Here is a 21,190-nt window from a genome sequence, read left to right as displayed (position 1 = left end):
AAAACTTACTTCCTTTCCTGGACTAAAAGACTAAAGGAAAGAAAATAAAGTGATATCACAACTGACGTGCAGCACCTTAAAGAAGACAGTTTTATCTGCAAATATAGAAGCTATCTGTAAATGCAAGGTGTCATTCCAGCGCTTATTAGCTTATTCCTCACAGGTTCCAATTTTGGGTTTAAGTTTCCAAATAACAACGATGCTTATGTTTTCGGAAAGCAGCTCCAAAATTTATAAATACCTTCACAGTACGCTTTATTTTTAACAGCATGAAGTGTAAATCTCTTCTTTCATCGAAGTGATGAGTACAAATTCAGAAATGCCCTCAGAGCGTCGAGGCAAACTCCCCAGAAAACGTGGGGAATAGGAAAGGAAGCAGCATACGGTAAAAACAAAATTAATCTGCTCAAAGGTATTCTAAGTTTCTAATCGTGACACGTTAATTCCTACTTCCAGGAACAGGGCAAAGGAGTTCCCACTCCACCTCGAGAAGAGAGGACCCCGTGTGGCACGTGGGGTCAGGTCAGGCTGGAGCGGACCCGGGGTTTGCTCCTGGGGTGTTTTCATGCCAATCTCCAGTTCAGGTAAGGGTTCAGAGAGCCTCTGAAACGTAGGAACTTTGGGCCTCAAGTCTCCTATATGGGAGTTTTTGATGGCAAGTTTCCGTTTCAAATCAAGATTGAAAAAAAATAAAAATTACTGCCAAGGCGTCCCATTTTTTCCCACACTCTCCGAATCCCAGTTAGGTCAGACATAGCTGTCCCTACAAGGAACGCTGGGTAGGAGGCTAAAGCTCGCGTAGGATTTTATATTTTAAGGCTTCATCATAAAATACTTAGGCAACAGGCACCGGGCATGGAAAATACACCGTCACTGAGCACACACTTGAATGCTTTCTGAATGATGTTCTGTGGCCGTTTGCAGATAAAACTCACAAACTATAACCGAAAAGCCAATCATATGTGTTTTTCTGCTTCATTTATACCCTGTGCAATCAGAGTGCCACACTTTTCCCAGGAAAAAAAAGGACGAAGCCACTTGCGCGCTATGACTTCTTCCGGGGGGCGGGCTCAGGGCGTTCTTACCTCACAGCTGCTGAGATCGAGAGAGACCCCCTTCAGGTTGTGATTACAAGCCAGGCCCAGTAACAGCGCTCTGGGGAGAGGAAAGACACCGTTAGGGGCCAAAGACCACGTGAGCAGAGTGGGTGACCCCACCGAAGGCCGCCTCTTCCACATCACAGATGCAGCCCACACACCTCCTCTTTAGAATGCCAAGCGCACTTCGGTCCCCCAACAGCAGTGAAGAAACGACATGGCTGCATTCTCCTGTCTGAGGAGGTAGGGAGCCTTCCTGAATGCAAAACCCACCAGGATTGCTCTTGCTATGCAAATAAGCCAACAGCACACCTAATTGCACACGGAAATTAAACTGTGTTCACCACAGACAAATCCCCACCTGCATCTGCTTGAGAACAGCTTTCACAATGTTCAGAATATTATTAGGCAATTGTTATTAGTGCAAAAGCTGGTTTTCCCTAAGGAACGGGTTCGTGAGGCAGTCAGCTCCACATGATTCCTGGATGTGAAATTATCCGGAGGTGAGTCTACTAAAGAGCGCACGGCGGGTGGGAAGGGCATGGGAATGCAGGCGCTGGAGACGGGTACCAGTCCTGAGTGCGAGTCCAGCCCTGGTTCTCCAGCTGGTCACAGGACAAGCGGTGTGACCTCTTTGCAGAGGAATTTCCTCCTCAGTGCACTGAGGAGTCTGACACATCAACAGACCTCAGGCCTCTCTAAAAGAGTGGATTCATTCCATTCTTACAAGTCAGTCCTAGAAATTCCAGTGCCATCGAGCCAGTTTGAAACAAAACTTTCACACACGCACACACATGCGTTCGATTAGGTTGAATGGACAAGACCAGGGGAAGGGAGAGGTGGGAAGGTCAGGAATGTTTCATCAAGGTCCACCAGAGCTCATCCTTCCAGTGATCCCCTGGCCCCGCCCTGAGAGAGCACCTGCAGCCTGGCTGCTTCCACTTGTTTGAAAATAAGCCTCTAGAGCAAGGAGAGGGGGAGGTAAATGCTTTTACATGTTCTTAAACTTGTTATTATGAAGTCATTTCAAATTTACAGAAGAGCTGCAAAAATAATGCAAAACACAGAAAACCCCATCTACTCCTTACCCAGGCACAACTTTCAACATTCAGCCACATTTGCCCTATCCTTCTATCTATCCATCTCTATCCATCCATCCACTGATCCACCTATTTTCTACACTTTTGAGAGTCAGTTCTACACATCATGCTCCTGGAATACTTAATACTTCCATGCACGTTTCCTAAGAAAGACATTGGAAGTTGAGTGCTTTTTGTTTTGTTTCTTAAATCCAGTTAACTAATTCCTATTTTAAGCACTGCCCTATGAAAAAGTTGGATACAGCTCATCTAAGAACATGATTTTGGTCAATTACTTTTTTTTTTTTTTAAGATTTTTTATTTTTTCTCTCCCCTTCCCCTTCCCCCTCACCCCCACTGTCTGCTCTGTGTCCATTCGCTGTGTGTTCTTCTGTGCCTGCTTGCATTCTTGTCAGCGGCACCAGGAATCTGTGTCTCTTTTTGTTGCATCATCTTGCTGCATCCGCTCTCCTTGTGTGCGGCACCACTCCTGGGCAGGCTGCATTTTTTTTGCGCAGGGCAGCTCTCCTTGCAGGGAGCACTGCTTGAGCGTGGGGGCACCCCTGCGTGGCACGGCACTCCTTGCGCGCATCAGCACTGCGCGTGGGCCAGCTCCCCACGGGTCAAGGAGGCCCTGGGTTTGAACCCTGGACCTCCTATATGGTAGGCAGACGCTCTATCAGTTGAGCCACATCTGCTTCCCCCTACTTGTCCTTACATGTGGATTAAGACCAAGGAAACAACTGGTATGCTCTAAGATACCTAACTACAGAAGGTCATATGGTAAAGAAGCAACTCCTCGTGGAACCAGTGAAAAGAAATAACCCACAGAAACTGTCCTTAATATAATAAAACTGAATAGAACAACAGCAGAGCATGGAGGACACTGGGGGGGGGGGCTGGGTTGGACTCTGCAGTGGTATGTTATTTTAACCTAGTGAGGAAGAACTACCTTCATCCTCATTGTTGCAAATTGGCTAAGGACAAAAAATGATTTAACTTCCCCAGGTCTGGGTATGTGGCACTACTCATAACTCTGGAGTAATACATTTAATACGCTTTTTAAAAACAGCCAGGGAGACAGGGTATGGAAGAAGGGGTATTCTGAGGCAGGGAGAGGAATGGAGGGTCAGCAGACAGGGAGGGGGAGAGAGGACGTGAGAGAACAAGACGAGGCAATGCCCACTGCACCCCAAGCGGCCCTGGAGAGAAGCACCGGCCTCGAGAGTCCCGTAAACCGCAGCACTCAGGAGAGTTTACCAAGGAGCAGGGTCACCCTATTCTTTTAATGTGTGGCCTGAAGCAGCCCCAAAGGAAAAGCATCATTATGAAATAACCAGTTACTGTCTTTGCATCCCTTCCAAAGAAACCCAAATTAAGTGGGAACTTCTGAAAAGTGCTATGTCCAAAACTTACAGCGCTACTCCCTTACAAGCTTGTTTGTTCTCTTACGGAGGTCGCCCCAAGCCCTTCCACCACGCTTCCCAGCATAGTGGAACACACGCTTCCCAGCATAGTGGAACACAGCGTGGGGTGAGGCACAGAACTAGGTGACAGCTGCTGACAGCGGAGGACAAAGTCCCAGAGCCTCCCTCGGCCACGGTCCTCTGACCTGCCTCGCCCAAGGCCCCAGCTCCTTCCAGGGCTGGCGGCAGCCAGGGAGGGAGTCCCAAGGGGTACCAAGGCCCAGCCTCCTTGGCTCAACTCAGAACCCTGAAGGCTCATCCTCGCTCCAAAGCTCCCACAGGGTCAGCTGGGGCCTTCACCGAGAAATCCTCCCAGAGGAGCTGCATGCTGGGCCCAAGCTCCCGCCCTGCCCTCTGCACAGGTGGCAATCCCAACTACGCTTCCCAATCACGTCCTGCTGCTAATTTACACCTCAAAGTCTGCACAGCCACTGCAGGCAAATCACATAACTTTTCTGAGCCTTCAATTCCTCAACTATAAAATGGCGGTTAACCATCACAACTCCCTGCATCTACTGTCAACATAACAGGGACAGCCCATATAAGAGCTCCTGGGACAGCAAGAGCACAGGGAGGTGCTAAGCTCCTGCCTGTCCCCAAAGCGAGGACCTCCATTTTCTGCTGTCTTTTTGGATTATATCATATTCAGGTTCTATAACCACAAACACAAAACTCAACATACGGAATTTTGTTTATAGATTCTTTAGCCATGCAGCCTTTTTCTTCACATTCCCATTTTCCTGAGTAAAACATACAGTTGGTAGACTACTGATCTGACATTCTTAAACATTTACATAAATAACAATAGGTCACAAGATTTAACAACTATGAAATATCTTTGAAATATTTATCTGCAAGTATATATCTATAATCTATAAGAATCTTTTGTTGTATAGTGTGGAATAGTCTATAAAATAAATTATGATAATCAATAAAGAGATATTCTATATTATGCAGGGGTCAATAATATTCAAAGAGTTAGAATGCAGTGTAACTACTGCTAAAGCTACTTTGCATATGTTAATCTCCCACTGATACAGGCAAGAGCTCTGTCTGCTTTTGTATTTTCTCAGTGCACTCATGGCAAATGTACATTGTCGAAACTCAATAAATATTCCTTAATATTCCTTGCACAAATGAAGAAGTGAATGAGTATGATTAAAATATAATGGAGCCCATTTAGAATATTGATTATAATAGCTTTATTAATACTCATATAAATAGCCTAATCATGAGGCTTTACTCTTTATGCCTGTTATATTTAGGGACCCCCAATGCAGTCATTTAATGTTTAAAAAACAAGCTAAAATAGACTTTTTTTAAATACTACTTTTCTTAAAGGCATCATTGTTTTACTTATATTCTAATATGTGGGATACTGTAATCAAGAAGTTCACACCTTTAAAAAGATTAGGCAAGTCACGAATCAGATGAAGATTAATTTTCTAGGAAAGTGAATAGCAGATGTTGATTTTAACATTCCATACAAATTATGAGGGAAAATTGATGCTGATTTACATGTTAGCTGCTGGATAGGAGCAACCTGTGCATATCTCCCTTTATGCGCATCTGAAAATGAACCTATTCATAGCTACTGGAAATATCTCCTGTAGACTCAAAGAGAATTGGATTCTTTAGCCCTTGCACACTCAACTTTTGAGTATTTCTGGCAATGAAGAGATATCAAGAAACAGCTAAAAATTTAAACATCACTACAATTATACTAAGGATATTAACCAGTAAAACAAGTCAGTTGTCAAGTTACAGTAAACAGATAAGCAGGGTAAACACCCACGTGGAAATGGATAATTCAGAAACCAAACCATGTAAATAACTGACTCTGTTGCTTACAATGTATACAGAGTTTGACTAATATTGTAAGTGGAGATATTGAGAATAAACATTGACATAAAATATACACATGAGAACAGGCCTAAAAAGGATTGAATTGAGGTTAATATAAAGTCAACGATTGCTTGTGAGAACCTCTATACAAGATGAGTGACTGCTGCTAAGGTCACACACCTCCTATATATATGATGCAATGATATAAATAGCATACAATGTACTCACTCAGTGATCAAAAAGAATTTAATTCACTCTTGTGCCCAGAGTAAAAAGGCATTCTCATTGGTCTTCTCTTCCTTTGTATTCTATGTCTTTCTCCCTTTGTTCAAGCACTTTTATAATAACAAATTGAACTTGAAAAGCTCTGGAGAAAATGAATTAACCACTCACTTTAAGGGCTCAGGAGACAGTTTTGTGCCGGAAAGGCTGATATGCGTCAGAGCCAGAGAACTACTAAAAAACTGTTTGAAAGACGGGGGTACTTCTTTTCCTTTCCTGCAAAACAAAACGCAAGAGTCATGCTAGCAGGTACACTTCCATCCCAGCACCCCACTTCCAAAGTGGCAAGTATCTTCAAACACAAAATTATCCATTGTTTACTCAGACACTGTGAAATGATCCATGAATCAAGAATAGTTTCAGTGCAAATTTGGAGGTAAAAGATACAAATAAAATGTCTCAAACATTTTAACATGAAATATAACTTAATCCAATACAATTAAATAAATGATATAAGGAGTCAAGGCATCATGTTCAATCCTTAAAGTAATTTATTCCTATTCTTTGTTGCCAAACAACCCATTGTCTTTTATCCGTAGACCTTCAGGAAACTCGATGTTTAGATTTTTAAAGAAATATACATCAAAGACTATGTGTACTTCTCCCCTATATAAAAGCTTTCCCAGGGGTGGCACCAAATATTAAGTTCACTACTGGCATTTGGCACTATTTCTAGATGCAGCAAGTCAAAGATACAAGACTGTAATCTGGTGTCACGCTGAGTAACAGCACAGAAAAGTCTGAACAGCATGAGTTTTGCAGGACAAATTGCTCGTTCAGCTCTTACATCCATCCATACTGTAAATTTAAGCATTCCTGGTCAAAGTTTAGAAAGAAGACAAAACTCCAATAGGAGATAGCCATACCCTCCAAACACATTCCCTTGCTCTTACAGTGGGAAGTAAGTGGGTCAAATAATACAACTCAACAATAAGATAGAGTTAACACCATACTACAGGGTTTAAGAAAATCAAGGTTCAAGAGCCAAAGTTGGGATTTGAGCACATTTTCTGTTCTATCTGATACAAGTGATGGGGAAGGGTTGAATACGTCTCGCATACGCAAAGTGCTTAGCTTGGTACATAGTAAGCTCTTATTTATAGAAACCCAGGACAGACAACATCCAAGTGGTCTGCCCAACCATAAAATATTCAATAATATTTAAAATACAGAGATCCATAAAAATAAAATAAAGTACAAAGATCCAGGACCACCTGTCAATATTTGAAAAAGATTTAAAAACAAAACAATCCCAGATGATTTGGGAGGAATGATCTAAGAAACCAGAATCTCTATTTGAGGAGATGAAAAATAAATTTAAGAGGAAAGAGATTTCTGATAGAATATATGACGTTTGATGGTTCAGCCAACTCTGGTTCTAGGTAGTGGAACAAGACAACCTTGTTTACTCCTGTTCATTTTTGAAGAGCAAATGTTGTTAGACTATCTGAATATAGTTCTCCTTCTCCTACTTTGTATTGGTGTTGATTCTATCAATGTTCTCTAATATTCACACACCCCTTTTAGGAGGTACCAGAGACTGAACCCAGGACCTCATACATGAGAAGCAGGCGCTCAACCACTGAGCTGCACCTGCTCCTTTCTAATAGAGGATCAGGCTTCCTCGCCCCACTGAAGGCAGGCTTGGCCGTGCAAATTCCCTTGGTCCTAAGATGCAAGCAGAAGCTCTGTAAGCCACTCTGTGTACCTCCGTGGTCTCTCTCTGTTCTGCTGTGAGGCGATCAGTGTTCCATCTGGAGGCCACTCTGCATCCCAGAGAGAAGAGAAAGTGGGCAGAGCCACGGCCAGCCCACCACAGACCGTCACAAAACCACTACTGCTGAAAGCTGGGGCCTTGGGGTGAGGGACCATTTGTTACTGTCAGATAGCCTAACCTCTCCTGACTGATACACTTATGAAATTATCTCTGAACAAAAGAATGAATAGTCTGGCTAACAATCCACAACTCAGTGTAAATGCACTAATTTCAACGTAATTATTAAGGACTTTCTATGATTATATCTAGGGAAGGTAGTGGGTATTAAATGGTTTAATCATAACCTTTTATTTGGAAAACAAGGCAATCTGTTACCACACTTCTGCTCTATAAGCTTGCCAGCTCTGCTGGAGCGCAGTCATCACTGATTCACAGTATCGGGATTTCAAGAGAGCTGAGGGCACCTAAATTTTGATAGTCTATGTTACTATTTTATTGCTCCACCCCCCAGTCAAATACAGCCCCACCAAATCACAGCTTCATACGCCACCTTAAAATATGTGAGTTGGTCTCAGTAAATACTCTCAAATGCTCCCCCAGAGAAAGCACGTTGGTAAAGAGTCTTCTAACCATTATCCTTCCTACACCTTCCACTCTCTGGTCTCATTCTATGGAGGAAGTATTAGTGGCGCAGTTTTGCTTTGGCAATGATTTACACCACTGCTGAAGTAATGTACCAATTGTACTTTAAAATTTAGAATACTTCATTTGCAAGGCACAATTGTGGAATAAAGCATGTCACATAACTGAATTTTCCAAATAGAACATATAAAGCTTTAAAAAAGTTAATCAATAAAAGTGGAGTATTTCTAATATTAGGGAACTCTCCATGTTACTGAACAGCATATAATAAAAATTTGATAATGACTTGCAGTCACAATTATGAATGCTAAATGTAAGAGAACACTGATACATCAGATGACACCAGAATTCTGTACTTGAGCAGCCCATGGACATTCCATAATTTTTCTGTATTCTCCCACCATTTTAAATTACTACTGTTTGTGAAGCCTTGCTTTTCAAATCTGCCGCCTTATTTTGCAAACAACCCTAATTTCAGGAGCGCAGAGTTGAAGTTCTTGCCGCTGCATCTATAAATTAAAAGGCTGGACTTCAGGAGGCGTATTCTCCTGGCCTCCCAGAGGTCATTTTAGAATCACTGCCAAGTCCTTCACTGAGAAATACCTACAGAAGTTCTAAAAAGGTTTTCACTACATTCACAAAGAGGAGTTGTCAACATCTGGGAATAATACAGCTTAGACAGGTTGGCGTTATTGGTAATAATATTATCCCACCAGGAAAACAGAACAAATGCTTGGATATTGGAGGCCCAGTAGTCAAAGAGGATGCTTGAAGGCCAGCCTCTTCTCTGATGCACCATGCTCAGCATTTACCAGTATGTTTTCAATAGCCAAATACTTTCTCTGAGAGAAAGACACTCCCAGACGACAAAGCTAGCAGCAACACAGCCATACCGGTGGGAAAAGACCGTTCGGTTGAGGCTGAGCACAGCTAAGTGTTGAAGGCATCCACGGAGAAGTGCTCCACAGACCTGAGACAGAAAGAAGGCGCTCTTATTTTCAAATATTTCTAGGTCCAGGAGAATGTTTTATTACAGTCCCTTGTTTCCCATCTAAATAGCTGCTCTGAGCCCCCAAAGCAATATAAGAAAAAAATTACCATGTCCAGAGAACACTCTGTATTGGATAAATCCAGATGAGCAATGGCATTTGGCTGGGCCAAAAAACTGTACATGTACTTAAAATAAAAATACAAAAATAAGTTAGTTAGGATCTAGAAATATACACACACACATGTTAACATTTAAAAGGAAGTTGTCCAAATCCCCCAGGATCATGCTCTATTCTTTTCAAGAGAATTAATGGCATTTTTATCATTCCAGTACCTTCCCTGAGAGTAAAAATCCAAAGAATATTTAAAATAAATATTTTATTTTAAATGGCTATTCTATTGTCTTCGTGTCAATCGATGTCCCTATTTTAGCTGAGTTTTATTCACCTTCAGTCTCTTCTTTCCCTCTCTTTCCTCCAGCTTGTCACTGGGGAGTTTTAGGGATCTCACAGCACCCTTGTTTATCCGTGAGAGGGAGCAGAACATTTATACTGGCTATCAAACCTCTTTTTTGTTACACTTTAGTCACTTTTCCTGATTAGCTTGGCTTTTATTTACAATTTTGGAACAGTGCTAATTAATTTTAACTCCTGAGACTGAAATACCAACCTGAATTGCAGTCATCCTATCAAAACACGAATCACTTTTGAAAGTGCTCAAGTAACCACGAATTCGAACTATAGGATTCACAACAGTTTTTCTATCCTTATTAACTTCCAAAATCTAACGAGACAAGCCCCAAAGCACTATGATTACTTTTTTTCCTTTAACCTCTGTAAGATCTCAGCTATAGAGACGATCTCAGGTTTCAGGGGGCACACAAAGCCTGAACTCTCCCCTTATCCCTGTGCAAGGGGATACTGAGAATAGAACTAATAGCTCTATTGCTCTCTGACTGCCAGAACCTACAAGCAGCAAACCGAGCCCACACTACCTGCCACCAAGCAAATAGTTACATTCTCCTCTGCTCCTCTGGAATCCACCAGAAACTTACAAAAACAAACAAGCTTGTACTGAGAGTGCCCCCAGGTCTTGGCAAACACAGAGTATAGCAGCTTGATATTGAAATATTCCAAGGAACTCAGAGGAGCAAAAGATGAACCTGCAATAACTTAGAATAACCAGACGTGCAGAACGGATTGTATCATGAGGAGTCCCGATTTAGAAAAAGCATCTGGCTCTCATGGGGAATATGCCTCCCTCTTTCCCTGGCACTGGTGGCCTCAGAGAAAGAGCGTTGGTGTGGTTTTACTCCAGGCCACCAGCTGGGGGAGCTCCAATCACCCTGAAGTTGTACAAGACCCTAATTGGCCAACACTTCTCCAAAGAGGCAGGCCGGTGAGGCTGCTTCCCCTGAAGGTACCCGGCCAGGCAGGGCAGGGCCCGGGACCTCGGCTGGAAGGCCACGGCCCCACCTAGACCTCATCACAGCCCAGCCAGGGACCCTGGCTATTCTAGTGTCTTCGTGTCAATCGATGCCCCTGTTTTAGCTGAGTTCTATTCATCTTCAATCTCTTCTTTCCCTCTTTCCTCCAGCTTGTCACTGGAGTGTTTTAGGGATCTCACAGAACCCTTGTTTATTCGTGAGAGGGAGCAGATCTATGAATCATGAGTGACAGTGACAATTAGAATCTGGAAAGTATGCAGAGAAAGTTACAATGCAGCTAGGGAAAAGTATTATCCAAATGACTTCAAGTGTAAGGGAGGGAAAAAGAAAGAGAAGTAAAAGGACTCCCTGCCTTACAGGGAGAGCAAACAGGAGAGAAAGGAGCGCTTTTTCACCTCCTGTAAAGCAGTGAGATGAAAACTCAGTACTTCAAGGACACCCTACTTGTCCTGCTGCTACAGAAGCACGCCTCCCAAATCCTCTCCTGGTGCAGAAGTGACCACCCACGACCTACGGCAAGGCCATCACACCTGATGCGCTGTACTGGTGAGATCCGCCTCGCAACTCTTGTTTAACTGAGGGGAGTTTTGCCTTCACACTCTCAAGAATGGGCCCAGGGTAACGCGTGCACATGTACACTCCAGTCCACCCGTCATTTTCACGGAATATACCAGGACCAGGGTTTGTCCCAACATCCCCTTTCAATTACAAACTACAGAAACTCACCAGTCTTCCCAACAGCACTACGTGATGAAATATTTCAGTTTGCATTATCCGTCTTACTGATCAGGTAATTTTACCAGGTGCAACGTTTTAAAATAAAGGAAAAACTCCCTTCAGAAAAAGTATTTCCATAAAGAAGCTGACCTTCAGCATCATTAAATTAAGAAAAACCTACAATGGCGATATTGCATTACGGAAGTTTCTGGAATTTTTCTTTCACCCTTAATAAACTTGAAACTAAGTGATTTTAAAGGGCCATCATCAAGGGCCAAGGAGGGAAATAAACAAGAAAGTCCTGCTTAGCAATTATCCCAGGTGTATTCAATACGGCTTCCTGGAAGAAGAACTTGAGGAAAGGAAAACCTACCGAGAGGTCATCTCCGCGGAGGACGTTCCCTGAGAGGTCGAGGTGGTTAAGGGTGGTGGAGGTCAGCGGGTTGGCACTGAGGGACTGAGAAAGGCAGTTCACCCCTGCAACAGCGAGAAGAGCCAGGGTCAGTGGTCACCCCAGGAGCAGGATGAGGTCTGCGAGCATCTACAAACAGCCCAGGGGTCCCATCAAACTGCAGGCTGAGGTGAACTCTAAGCGCTGTCCCCAAAAGGCGGTCCTAGAATGGTGTCTCCTGACACACCCTCAAGAACAGGTCAGTCAAACACAACCATCTCGCCGAGGACAGAGAGGAATGAAATCTGCATTTTCATTTCGTTCCACCTTTTCTGGAGTATTATCCACAGAGGGAAAAGATTCTATTTTGGCAACAAAGGATGTTTCCTCTGAAGTCTTGGAACGACGCAAGTCTTGGTGAGTCTTGACTTAGCGTACAGTACTTAAAGAATGTATGTAAAAATTCAGATACTTTAGACCCTTTAAAGTACTGTGGAGTTAATATATGAATTTACTGCTCTACTGGATGCACTGCACTCAAGGCAAAATTTGGATTGAAACAGCTTTTACAAAGAGTGAGGAGATAATCTGTACCCCATGTAGGAAGCAATTATCATTAATACTCTGCACTATTTACATACAAAACATAAATGGCTCAAGCTGGTTGACTGAGGTCAACTGACAAAATTAAAGAAAATACAATGACTACATGAGGAAGACAAGCATGTTCTATAAGTAGAGAGCGATGCTCTGTCACACATGGGCAACGGTAATTTAATCAGGCCTGCTGGGTCACGGCCTTGTAATGCATGGATTTTCACCAGGCAAATTCTTTTTATCAGGTAATAGAGACTAGATGAGATGTGTCGTTATAAAATAGAAGGCTCTGATCAACTCGCTGCGATTTGCAGGATCACACATTCTCAGTATCACTGATTTTTCTTCTTAGGATAACAGGAATAAGGCACATAACAAAGCGTTTCATGTTTCTAATAAAAGACCACCACTCTGACTCATATTTTAGATATATGGCTATTTCTAAATTGGGTGTACTTGAAACGTTCTTTTCTTGTGTTTCAGTAAAATTCATTTTGAGAATCCCAGCCTGTTCCGACCACACAAAAGAAAACCAGAAGGGAAGGTCTTTGTCCACACTGGGCAGAGCCCTCACAGGGCAGAGGGGACGGCTTGATCCGGTCACAACAGAGGCACCAAAGGGGACACTCCAAGTGAAGAGCAGAGGGCCACGTGGGCACGCCCCTCCTCCCTGTCCCCTCAAGAACCTCCCACAGGAGCAGCCCATGCTCGAGTTGAGAACTTCTGGCGTGTTGCACCAATGAGGGAAACAGTCACATCCTCCGCTTTGGAGCATTACAAAGCAGCAGCCCAGTGCCGGGATGGTTGAGGCAACTGAGCCACTCGTTGGGGTGGAGTGGGCTGTTGGGTACTGAAAGATGTGTAGAGTGAAAAATATTCCGGTTAACAATAAGGAGGAACTTCTTGACTATCCACTCACCATGTATTTAGGATTTTAAAAGTACTTATAAAATGCTGAGGGTGGGAGGCATATGGAAATAGGACCCCTGCTTTACCTTCAAAAAAAGCTCAAAGACCATCAAGAAAGAAACAAAATCAATCCCAGGATAATAAATGAGTGTTACACTAGGAATAGTCACTCACTGCCACAAATCTTTATTGAAAGCCTACTGTGCATCAGGCTTTGAAGACCTGGGAAGACTATCTTCCCGCAAAATGGTCAGTCCAGTAGGAGACAAATCATCACAGTCCAGGGAGAGAAGCATTGGAAAGGAGTAGGAACTCCGCACGGCAGGAGTTGAAGATGTGATTCATTGTGTTGGCAAAAGAAGAACCTGGAATGACCTACAGAAAAGGTTAATGTCTTGAAGAACTTTCTATGATCCTTGAAATGACCACCTTTCTTTAGTTTGCCCTGTCATCAGTCGTGTTCAGGTATTGTTTAATGTAATAGCCAAGTCCAAAACATATGGGGAAGACCAGGCTCTCATCAAGAAAATCATTTGTAAAATAATTTTCTTAGTGAGGTATAACAAAACTCAATAAATAAATCCCATAATTAGAGAGCTAAATTAATCCTGACAGTAAAATGCTCCTTGACAAGTATGGTGCTTGGCAGTTGGCCAACATCTGAACACACTCAGAGAGAAGCATGCTATCAGCTCAGCTTCATGCTACTAAAACAGAATGAAGGATTTCCTCTCCCACCCTCGGAGCCCACACGCATGTGAGGCCCGTATTAATACACCCACTAAGAGCAGGAAATTACAAAAGCGTAGGATGAAGAGAACCAGGGCTCTTACAACCCAAAATCAACCCAGATTGACGAGCCTCTCTCAGTTCTGGCAGCCGAGCAAGTCTGACCAGTCTCTCCATCTATTATTGGAGTGATTATAGCTGGGGGAAAATGGTGGCTCCAGATGGCCTGTCCTGACATAATCTGGCAACCAGCAGGATATTTGCTAGAAATCCGGAAAACTGTCATTTAGCTAACATTTGAGGAAGAGAAAAGGTATTTGGAGACAGTGGAGATGTCCTGAAGAGAATTTTTTTTAAAGTCTGACAAATTACAGAGCCACGCATACCAATATTTTCATAGAACCCAGATATGCTGATCAAGTTCAGCAAAAGCTTACAACTGCAATTCAATCTGAGTTATTTTTGAAAACCTTTCAGATTCTGTGTGAACATCTGCAAGAAGAAAGCCTGTACGAAGTCAGTTTAAAAATAAACAAAAAACTTCACCATGTACATCTTAGAAATGATAACTTGAAATTCTTCTGGTCACATGTCATAAAACAACATTAATTCCCCAAACCACATTATTTTTTAGCATTCACATATTTTATTGTAGGAAAGAGATAAATGTGGTGACCCTAGATGCAGAGAATGCAGGTCCATTCTCATTCACAAGGAAGTCAACCCAGCTTTTGTTAGGGGGACCGCCCAGTCCCTCTACACTTGGGGGGCAGGGCCATCAGTGAGAAGTGGCTTCGAGGTATTTCAGAACCAAAATTTGCCCTGGGAAGGATATTAATGATTACCATATCCCTCTGTGTTTTGTAGGAACAAAAAAATAAATTTAAATAAATAAATATAACTCAAGTTTTAAAAACTCTATCTCATTGTGTTAAAACAGAGTTATAAATGATCAGGAATTTCAAGATAAATGATAAAACGATCAGGACTTTTACTATGTAAGGAAATTGTATGAATTAAGAAAAAAAATTAACACCATAAATAGTGAGATTATGAAGGACACAAATCGGCACTTTCCCCAAAAGAAATACAAAGGACTAATGAACAGAGGATAAAAAGGTTTTCATCAATAAGTGGTAGGAAAAAAAAGTTAAAACATCAGAACATCTTCGCTTGTGTAACTGAGAAACAATGAAAAAAAGAGTGTAATTGCTAGTGATAGTGAGAATAAGAAGAAATTTGTACAAAATATGTGGAGGACAACTTGGCAGCAAATGTCAAATTAGCTTTAACAAATGTACATTGACTCTGATCTAGCAATTCTTCTTAAAGGAACTTATAGAAATATTTAAGGAAATGACCAATGTTTGGCTACAGAATTCATGTTAGTATTGTTTGCATTACTGAGAATTAAAAACCACGTAAGTATACAATAGCTTATTTAAGTAAATTACCCTGTAATATCATTAAAAGAGATTATGAATTTATTGACAACAACGGACACAACACTATGTGGGGGGGTAGTCTATGAAATAGTAATCATAGTAAAACCCCATGTGCACATGCACATGCACCTGTACATACAGACATACTATATATAAACAAGTAAACACACCCTCAAAGGAAACGATGTGGAAGGAGGGACCAGACTGTCAACAGAGAAAGTCATATAATGGTTTGGAGTTGGCATTACAAGTGATTTTTGCTTTCTTCTTTATACTTCTCTACATCTTCTAAATCTTTACCACAAATGTTTAGTTCATTGATAACCATCCAAAAAAAGGTTTTTATAAAATGAATTTGCTAAGGCATAACAGTGACCATGTAAAGGGGCTAAAAACAGCTTTAAGGTCTGTAGATGATTCCCTGGAATCCTTTCCCTTTGGTAAATTGCTTTTACACCTTAATCTTAAACATGTGTGTGCAAATGTATGCACATAAACTTACAGGCTTTATGGGACTAGGACCAATTTCAAATCACCCTTAGGATAGGCGTACGCTCAGATTAATGCACATTTGGAGTGCACTGAGGTGCAGTCAGCATGCTGGGTGCTGAGGACACAAGAATGGGGCAAAGCCCTTAGACTCCAGAACCTCCCAAGCTGGACACAAGCACAATGTAACAGGGAAAACCTGACAGAGGGGAATTTAGAAAGTTCTAAGGGACAAAGAGAAAAGGAGCATCTAGTCTGCCGAGTGGGATAAGGAGAGCTCTTCTGAGAAGGCACCAAAGACAAAGTGAGATGGGGGTGGAGTCTTATGGATGAGCAGGAATTCATCAGATTTGTGGGTGGGCACACTGAGGTCGTTCCAGGCCAAAATCCAAGCACAGAAACACACAGGACAACACAGAATGGTGGTGGTGATGGCTACTGCCTATTGAACCCTCCACGCCAGAAACTGCTGTGTACACACATTGTCATGTAATCCTAACCCCACCCAATGAGGTATATATTCTTATTTCCATTTAGAAAGGAGAACCTGAGGAATAAAGGATAAAAATTACATTCATATGTACAGCTAGTACGCGGAGAAGCCAGGACTCAACCAAAATGCTTTTAACTAGTATGCACACTGCCTCCCGTGGTATCTTTAAGAAGTGTTAAGAAGGTCAGCTGAAGGGACTTCCACGGGCTAGCCCAGTGGTCCAGGTATTGTGTCAGGTGCTAGAGATACAGAGATAAGAAAATCACAGGTGCAAGGAGAGCCCACTCTAGTGAGGAAGACACAATGTTTACAAAACAATGGGACACATGTGGTCTAGAAGTGATGCAAGGGAAAGTCATTAAATCTGTTGTGGCACTAGGACTAGGAAAGATGTCTCAGATGACATAATCACTGCTGGAAGTTTTATAAAAGAGACTGAAGCTCTCCAAAGATTTGGGATGGAAGTAAAAACACTTCAGGCCTCGGGAAAAGAACACACAGAGGTACAAAGGTACAGTGTATACAGGATTATGTGGGGGTCCAGGGATGGCCAAGTATTTGAACAGAATCAGCAGGATTTAGTGAGTAGCTGGAAAAGTAAGATGAGGGGATGAGTGGAATTAGGAATGGACCTGAGGAAGGAAAGGCGAGTTCCAGAGACTGAAGAGCTAGAGTAGTGATCCCACTCTCAGGATCAATGGTTTCCTGAAAAGCAAGGGCAAACCAAGAGAAACCCAACCAGCTGCCTCTGGGAATGTGAGGATGGGGCTGGAGGCAGCAAAAGTGATCCCTGACCCAAAGTTAGAGTCAAAGGTGGCAGGCAAATCTCTACATTATCCTCTACTCCGAAAGCACTAGACTTTCGCCTATCAGGATTTGAATTACATAAATCCTTTATCTTAAAACTGCCAGAGGGCTGTTTTATATATATATATATATTTAAAAGATGTATCATGCAGGAGCATAATAAAGTGATACTTCTGTTTATGGTAGCATGATGCAGCAGGGAGAGGACAGACACAATGTTAAGTAAACAAGATATACCGTACCTTTAGGTGATAATGAGGTTTTAGATAAATTTAAATGCTTTAATCCCTTTGGGAGTTTGGCAAACTGAATACTTAAAGAGGACACACCTGAGAAAGAGAAAAAAAAAGAGGTTATCAGAATTATGAACTTCTTCTTAGACTTGCACTTGTTTTATATGAAAATTCACAAATTTGAGTCTAATTGAAGCAATCAGACTTTTCTTCCAATGTCAGTCTTCATTTCCTGATCATCTACCAGCATATTTCCTTTTCTCTCTGCCCTACCTCCAAGTTAGGAGAATGGAGGAAGATCACTAAAGTATAACTATACTGAAAGTTTGCTTTGAGGTCAAGCTGTACCCTTTGTGAGGTCCTATATTAAACGCAAATCCTCTTGGGAAGGTGATATAATACACCTCCCACACCGCCCGCTTTTAACCTCTGTCTTAATTGAGTTGATCTCTCTTTTCAATGAACAGATGCATGCTATTTAATTATTGCCAAGAAGAATGGTGTAATATTAACTGTTCGGATAACACATTCCATTTTAGCAGATGGACTCTAATATTTAATTGGCTTATGGCTAACAACCTCAGACATCAGCATGTTTTAAGTTCTTACAGGTAAGTTTTGTACCTTGGAATAATTCACTAGGACTTTACAATATTTAAAATCAGGCATTTTCTAAATGAAATGGCCACAGCAGGAGGACTGGTAAAAACTGGCTCCCTCACCCAAGGACTTCAGTGAACACAGAACTGCTTTCTGGGAGGGAATAAGTAACAGTCTTAGGTTCTGACTACAGGTTCTTCAGCCAACCTACTGCAGCAGGTGAGGTATCAGCTCCCAGGGGCATGTTTTTAGGTGGTTCTGTAATTCTATAGGCAAATATTAACCACACGTACCCCTAGACCAACTTAGAAACTCCAGGTAGTAATAAGGAACTACTCTGTTGGTTGCTGCTCTATTATATAAGCCAAAATTCTCTGCAGACTTTATCAAAGGTTATCAAGAAATCACTTCTGTAGAAGCAACCAAAGGACCTGCAGGTTGACTAAGCCTCTAGACAGTATTTCACCAAAGGAGTGTGGGTGTTCTGTGAGCGCCTGCCTACCTCTCTAGAATGTTCCAGGGTCAAACAAGTTTGATAATTACTGATTAAATAATGTTAAATAAGTTTTTTTTTTCTGAATGGTCTGGAGATTTGAATATGCTAGCCCATACTGTACATTCCAAAGAAGAGCAGTGTTCTTATTAGCTGATAACTCAAAAGAATAACAAGTGAATGGAGGGAGAAGGAAAAGAGGGAATAATTTTTAAAACTTGAAATATATGTACTGAGAAAAAGTACATGAAAGTAAAATCCTGGAAACAAAATACATGCTGCAAATACGGGTCAGAAGAAAGCTGGACCAGCTATAATGATGTAAGACAAGTCAGATTTTAAGAAAACATATGTGACTAGGAATAAATGGGATATTTCATCTAACGAGGAAGATAAAATAATTCTAAATCTGCATGTTCTCAATCACTTTGTCTCAAGATATATGAAACAACTCTGACCCCAAACAAAGCAAAATACACACACACACACAAACACACACATATATATAATAGTGGGAGTTTTTTTTTTTTAAACACACCTGTCAGTAGCTGATAAAACAAATAAACTACAAGATCAATAAAGATATAGAAGACTTTAAGACCATAATGAAACAGAAATCTAATTGACTTGTAAATCACTGTACTCCGTAACTGCAGAATGCTTCTTCAAAGTGCACACGGGGAACATCTACCACAAGGTGCTGCCCACATGCTGAGTCATGAAGCAAGTCTCAACCAATCATACAGCATTATGCTCCGGAACTACCATGGAATCCTACAGAGCATGCTCTGCAAACACCAGTATGTGCACTAACTACTACACTACCTCTGCTGTGGAACCAAGAAAGAAGAAAATCAAAAAGATAATTAGAAAATCCACAATAATTGGAAATTTAAGCAATATATTTCTAAATAATAAATTAATTCAAGAAAAAAATCACTATTGACATTTTTAATATTATAAATTAAATAATAAATCTATGACATTAAATCGAGGGGGGGAATACAACAAACCATACTTAGAAGGAAATCCATAGCCCTACATGTATACATTATTTAATATCTACATATATTAAAAAGAAAGAAAAGCTGGGAATTATCTAAGTATCCATCTAAGATGTTTATAAAAGACTAGCAAACAAATCCCCACAAACAGAAGGAAAGAAATAATAAAGGGAAGCAGTCAATTAAATAGAAAGTAGCCATGAAATAAGCAAAATGAACAAAGCTTGTGCTTTAAAAAGACTGATAAAATTAATAAATCCCATCAAGACTGGCTTAGTAGAGAGAGAGAGAAGATCAAATTATCAAAATCAGAAATGAAAAAAGGGATATTGGTGAAGATCCTCCAGATGTTGCAAATATAATTGAAGGGTATACTAAAATCTCTATGTAAAAAATTTGTCCATTTAGGAAAATGGGACACAATTACCAAAACTGGAAATAAAAAGAAGGATGGAACCAGGGACTTCCACTCAGGCAAGCAGAGCTGAAGATAAGATTCAGAGGCCAAACTCAAGATCTGGCAAGATGGCGGGGCTGTAGACAAGTTGTGACAAATACGTTCAGATACTTTGAAAGGTAAGTGGTCCCAGCACTGCAGATCCACAGTTCTACTATCGATCCAGATTTTGTTTAATTGCCCCCAGTCCAGAACATCCATTAGCAAAGGATGTAGCAGAGCAGTGGAAAACAAGGAAGCCCAAGCCATTGAAACTGCTAGAGCATGGACAAGGCTCTATGCCATGAATAATATTTAAGTCGACCTGATCATCAAATGAACATCTCCTGTTTTCCAAGACTTCTTCCCTTCTTTGCCGGCATTTATTGGGCACAGTCTTAGAACCATTACATAGTAAAAGCCCAGATATCTTCAGTCCTCTGGTGATTACGCGCTTATTAACAAATCTGTGCCTTGACCTGGTTCACTGTTCTAAACCATGAACAGAGGCTAGAAGTATCATCTGGATTGTTGTGAAACTTGTCAAAGTAGTGGCCCCTCTCCTGCAAAATAGAAATAATAATAGTACCTACAGGTCCAAAGGTGCCAGGTAGAGCAAATGAAATAATGCATGAAAAGTCATTAGCATCATTCTCCATAAATGTCACCTATTATAATAAAAATGATCTAGAACCATATAAAATGAGCCTGAAGGCAAGACCACGCGTGCTTCATGAGAAGGACCCAGTAACTCACTGTCTGCAGTACCAGCAAACTTGAGTGTTTCATCCTATGGACTCTTTAAGGCAACTCTGTGCTCTGCTTTGGAAGCTGCCATGATATAGGCAGGAGTTTACCTGGTAAAGGGTTACTCACTGAACAACTCAAAACTGTCGATGTCAACCATCAAGACAGGGAATAATGATGATTTTTAAACACAGTCATTGAGGAGAGAATAAATACGATGAATCAGTCCTGGGGAAGAGAAGGTGGGAGAGGTTGGCCACTTAATCCCTAAATGGTTATTACACGAAGGACCCCACTTTGGCAGAGTTCAGAAATGGAAAGCAAAGAATTTAAGGGCACAACTCAGTCCATGGGCAACATGGATAAAGTGAAGGTGGGTGGTAGACAAACTCTCAGAAGAAACTTTTTGTACAGAAAATTTAACCTGCCCTGTATACCTCTCCTGCAGCTACTTACTCAAAGGGGCCACAGATGACCAAAAAAAAGGACCAGAGGAGACTTTACACCTCTGGCCAAAATGCTGCTGTTCAATTCT

At 41.5% G+C, this 21,190-nt stretch overlaps 1 protein-coding gene across 4 annotated transcripts in view; it reads right to left on the bottom strand.

Annotated features, from left to right (window-relative positions):
• The window catches only part of CARMIL1 (capping protein regulator and myosin 1 linker 1), a 312,625-nt gene that overhangs the window by 105,219 nt on the left and 186,216 nt on the right, over positions 1-21,190 (bottom strand). For all 4 annotated transcript variants that reach the window (XM_058285333.2, XM_058285334.1, XM_058285335.2 and 1 more), the window contains exons 12-17: positions 17,385-17,471; positions 11,656-11,759; positions 9,227-9,304; positions 9,022-9,098; positions 5,881-5,985; positions 1,086-1,155 (exon numbers count right to left, since the gene is read on the bottom strand). In XM_058285333.2, coding sequence (XP_058141316.1) covers positions 1,086-1,155; positions 5,881-5,985; positions 9,022-9,098; positions 9,227-9,304; positions 11,656-11,759; positions 17,385-17,471 — 521 coding nt within the window. The remainder of the gene's footprint in view (positions 1-1,085; positions 1,156-5,880; positions 5,986-9,021; positions 9,099-9,226; positions 9,305-11,655; positions 11,760-17,384; positions 17,472-21,190) is intronic.

This window comes from Dasypus novemcinctus, chromosome 22 (assembly GCF_030445035.2).
Source record: "Dasypus novemcinctus isolate mDasNov1 chromosome 22, mDasNov1.1.hap2, whole genome shotgun sequence".
In the NCBI taxonomy this organism is placed as follows: domain Eukaryota; kingdom Metazoa; phylum Chordata; class Mammalia; order Cingulata; family Dasypodidae; genus Dasypus; species Dasypus novemcinctus.
Note: the sequence above shows the minus strand (reverse complement) of the source record. Positions and strands in the feature narration are given on the sequence as shown.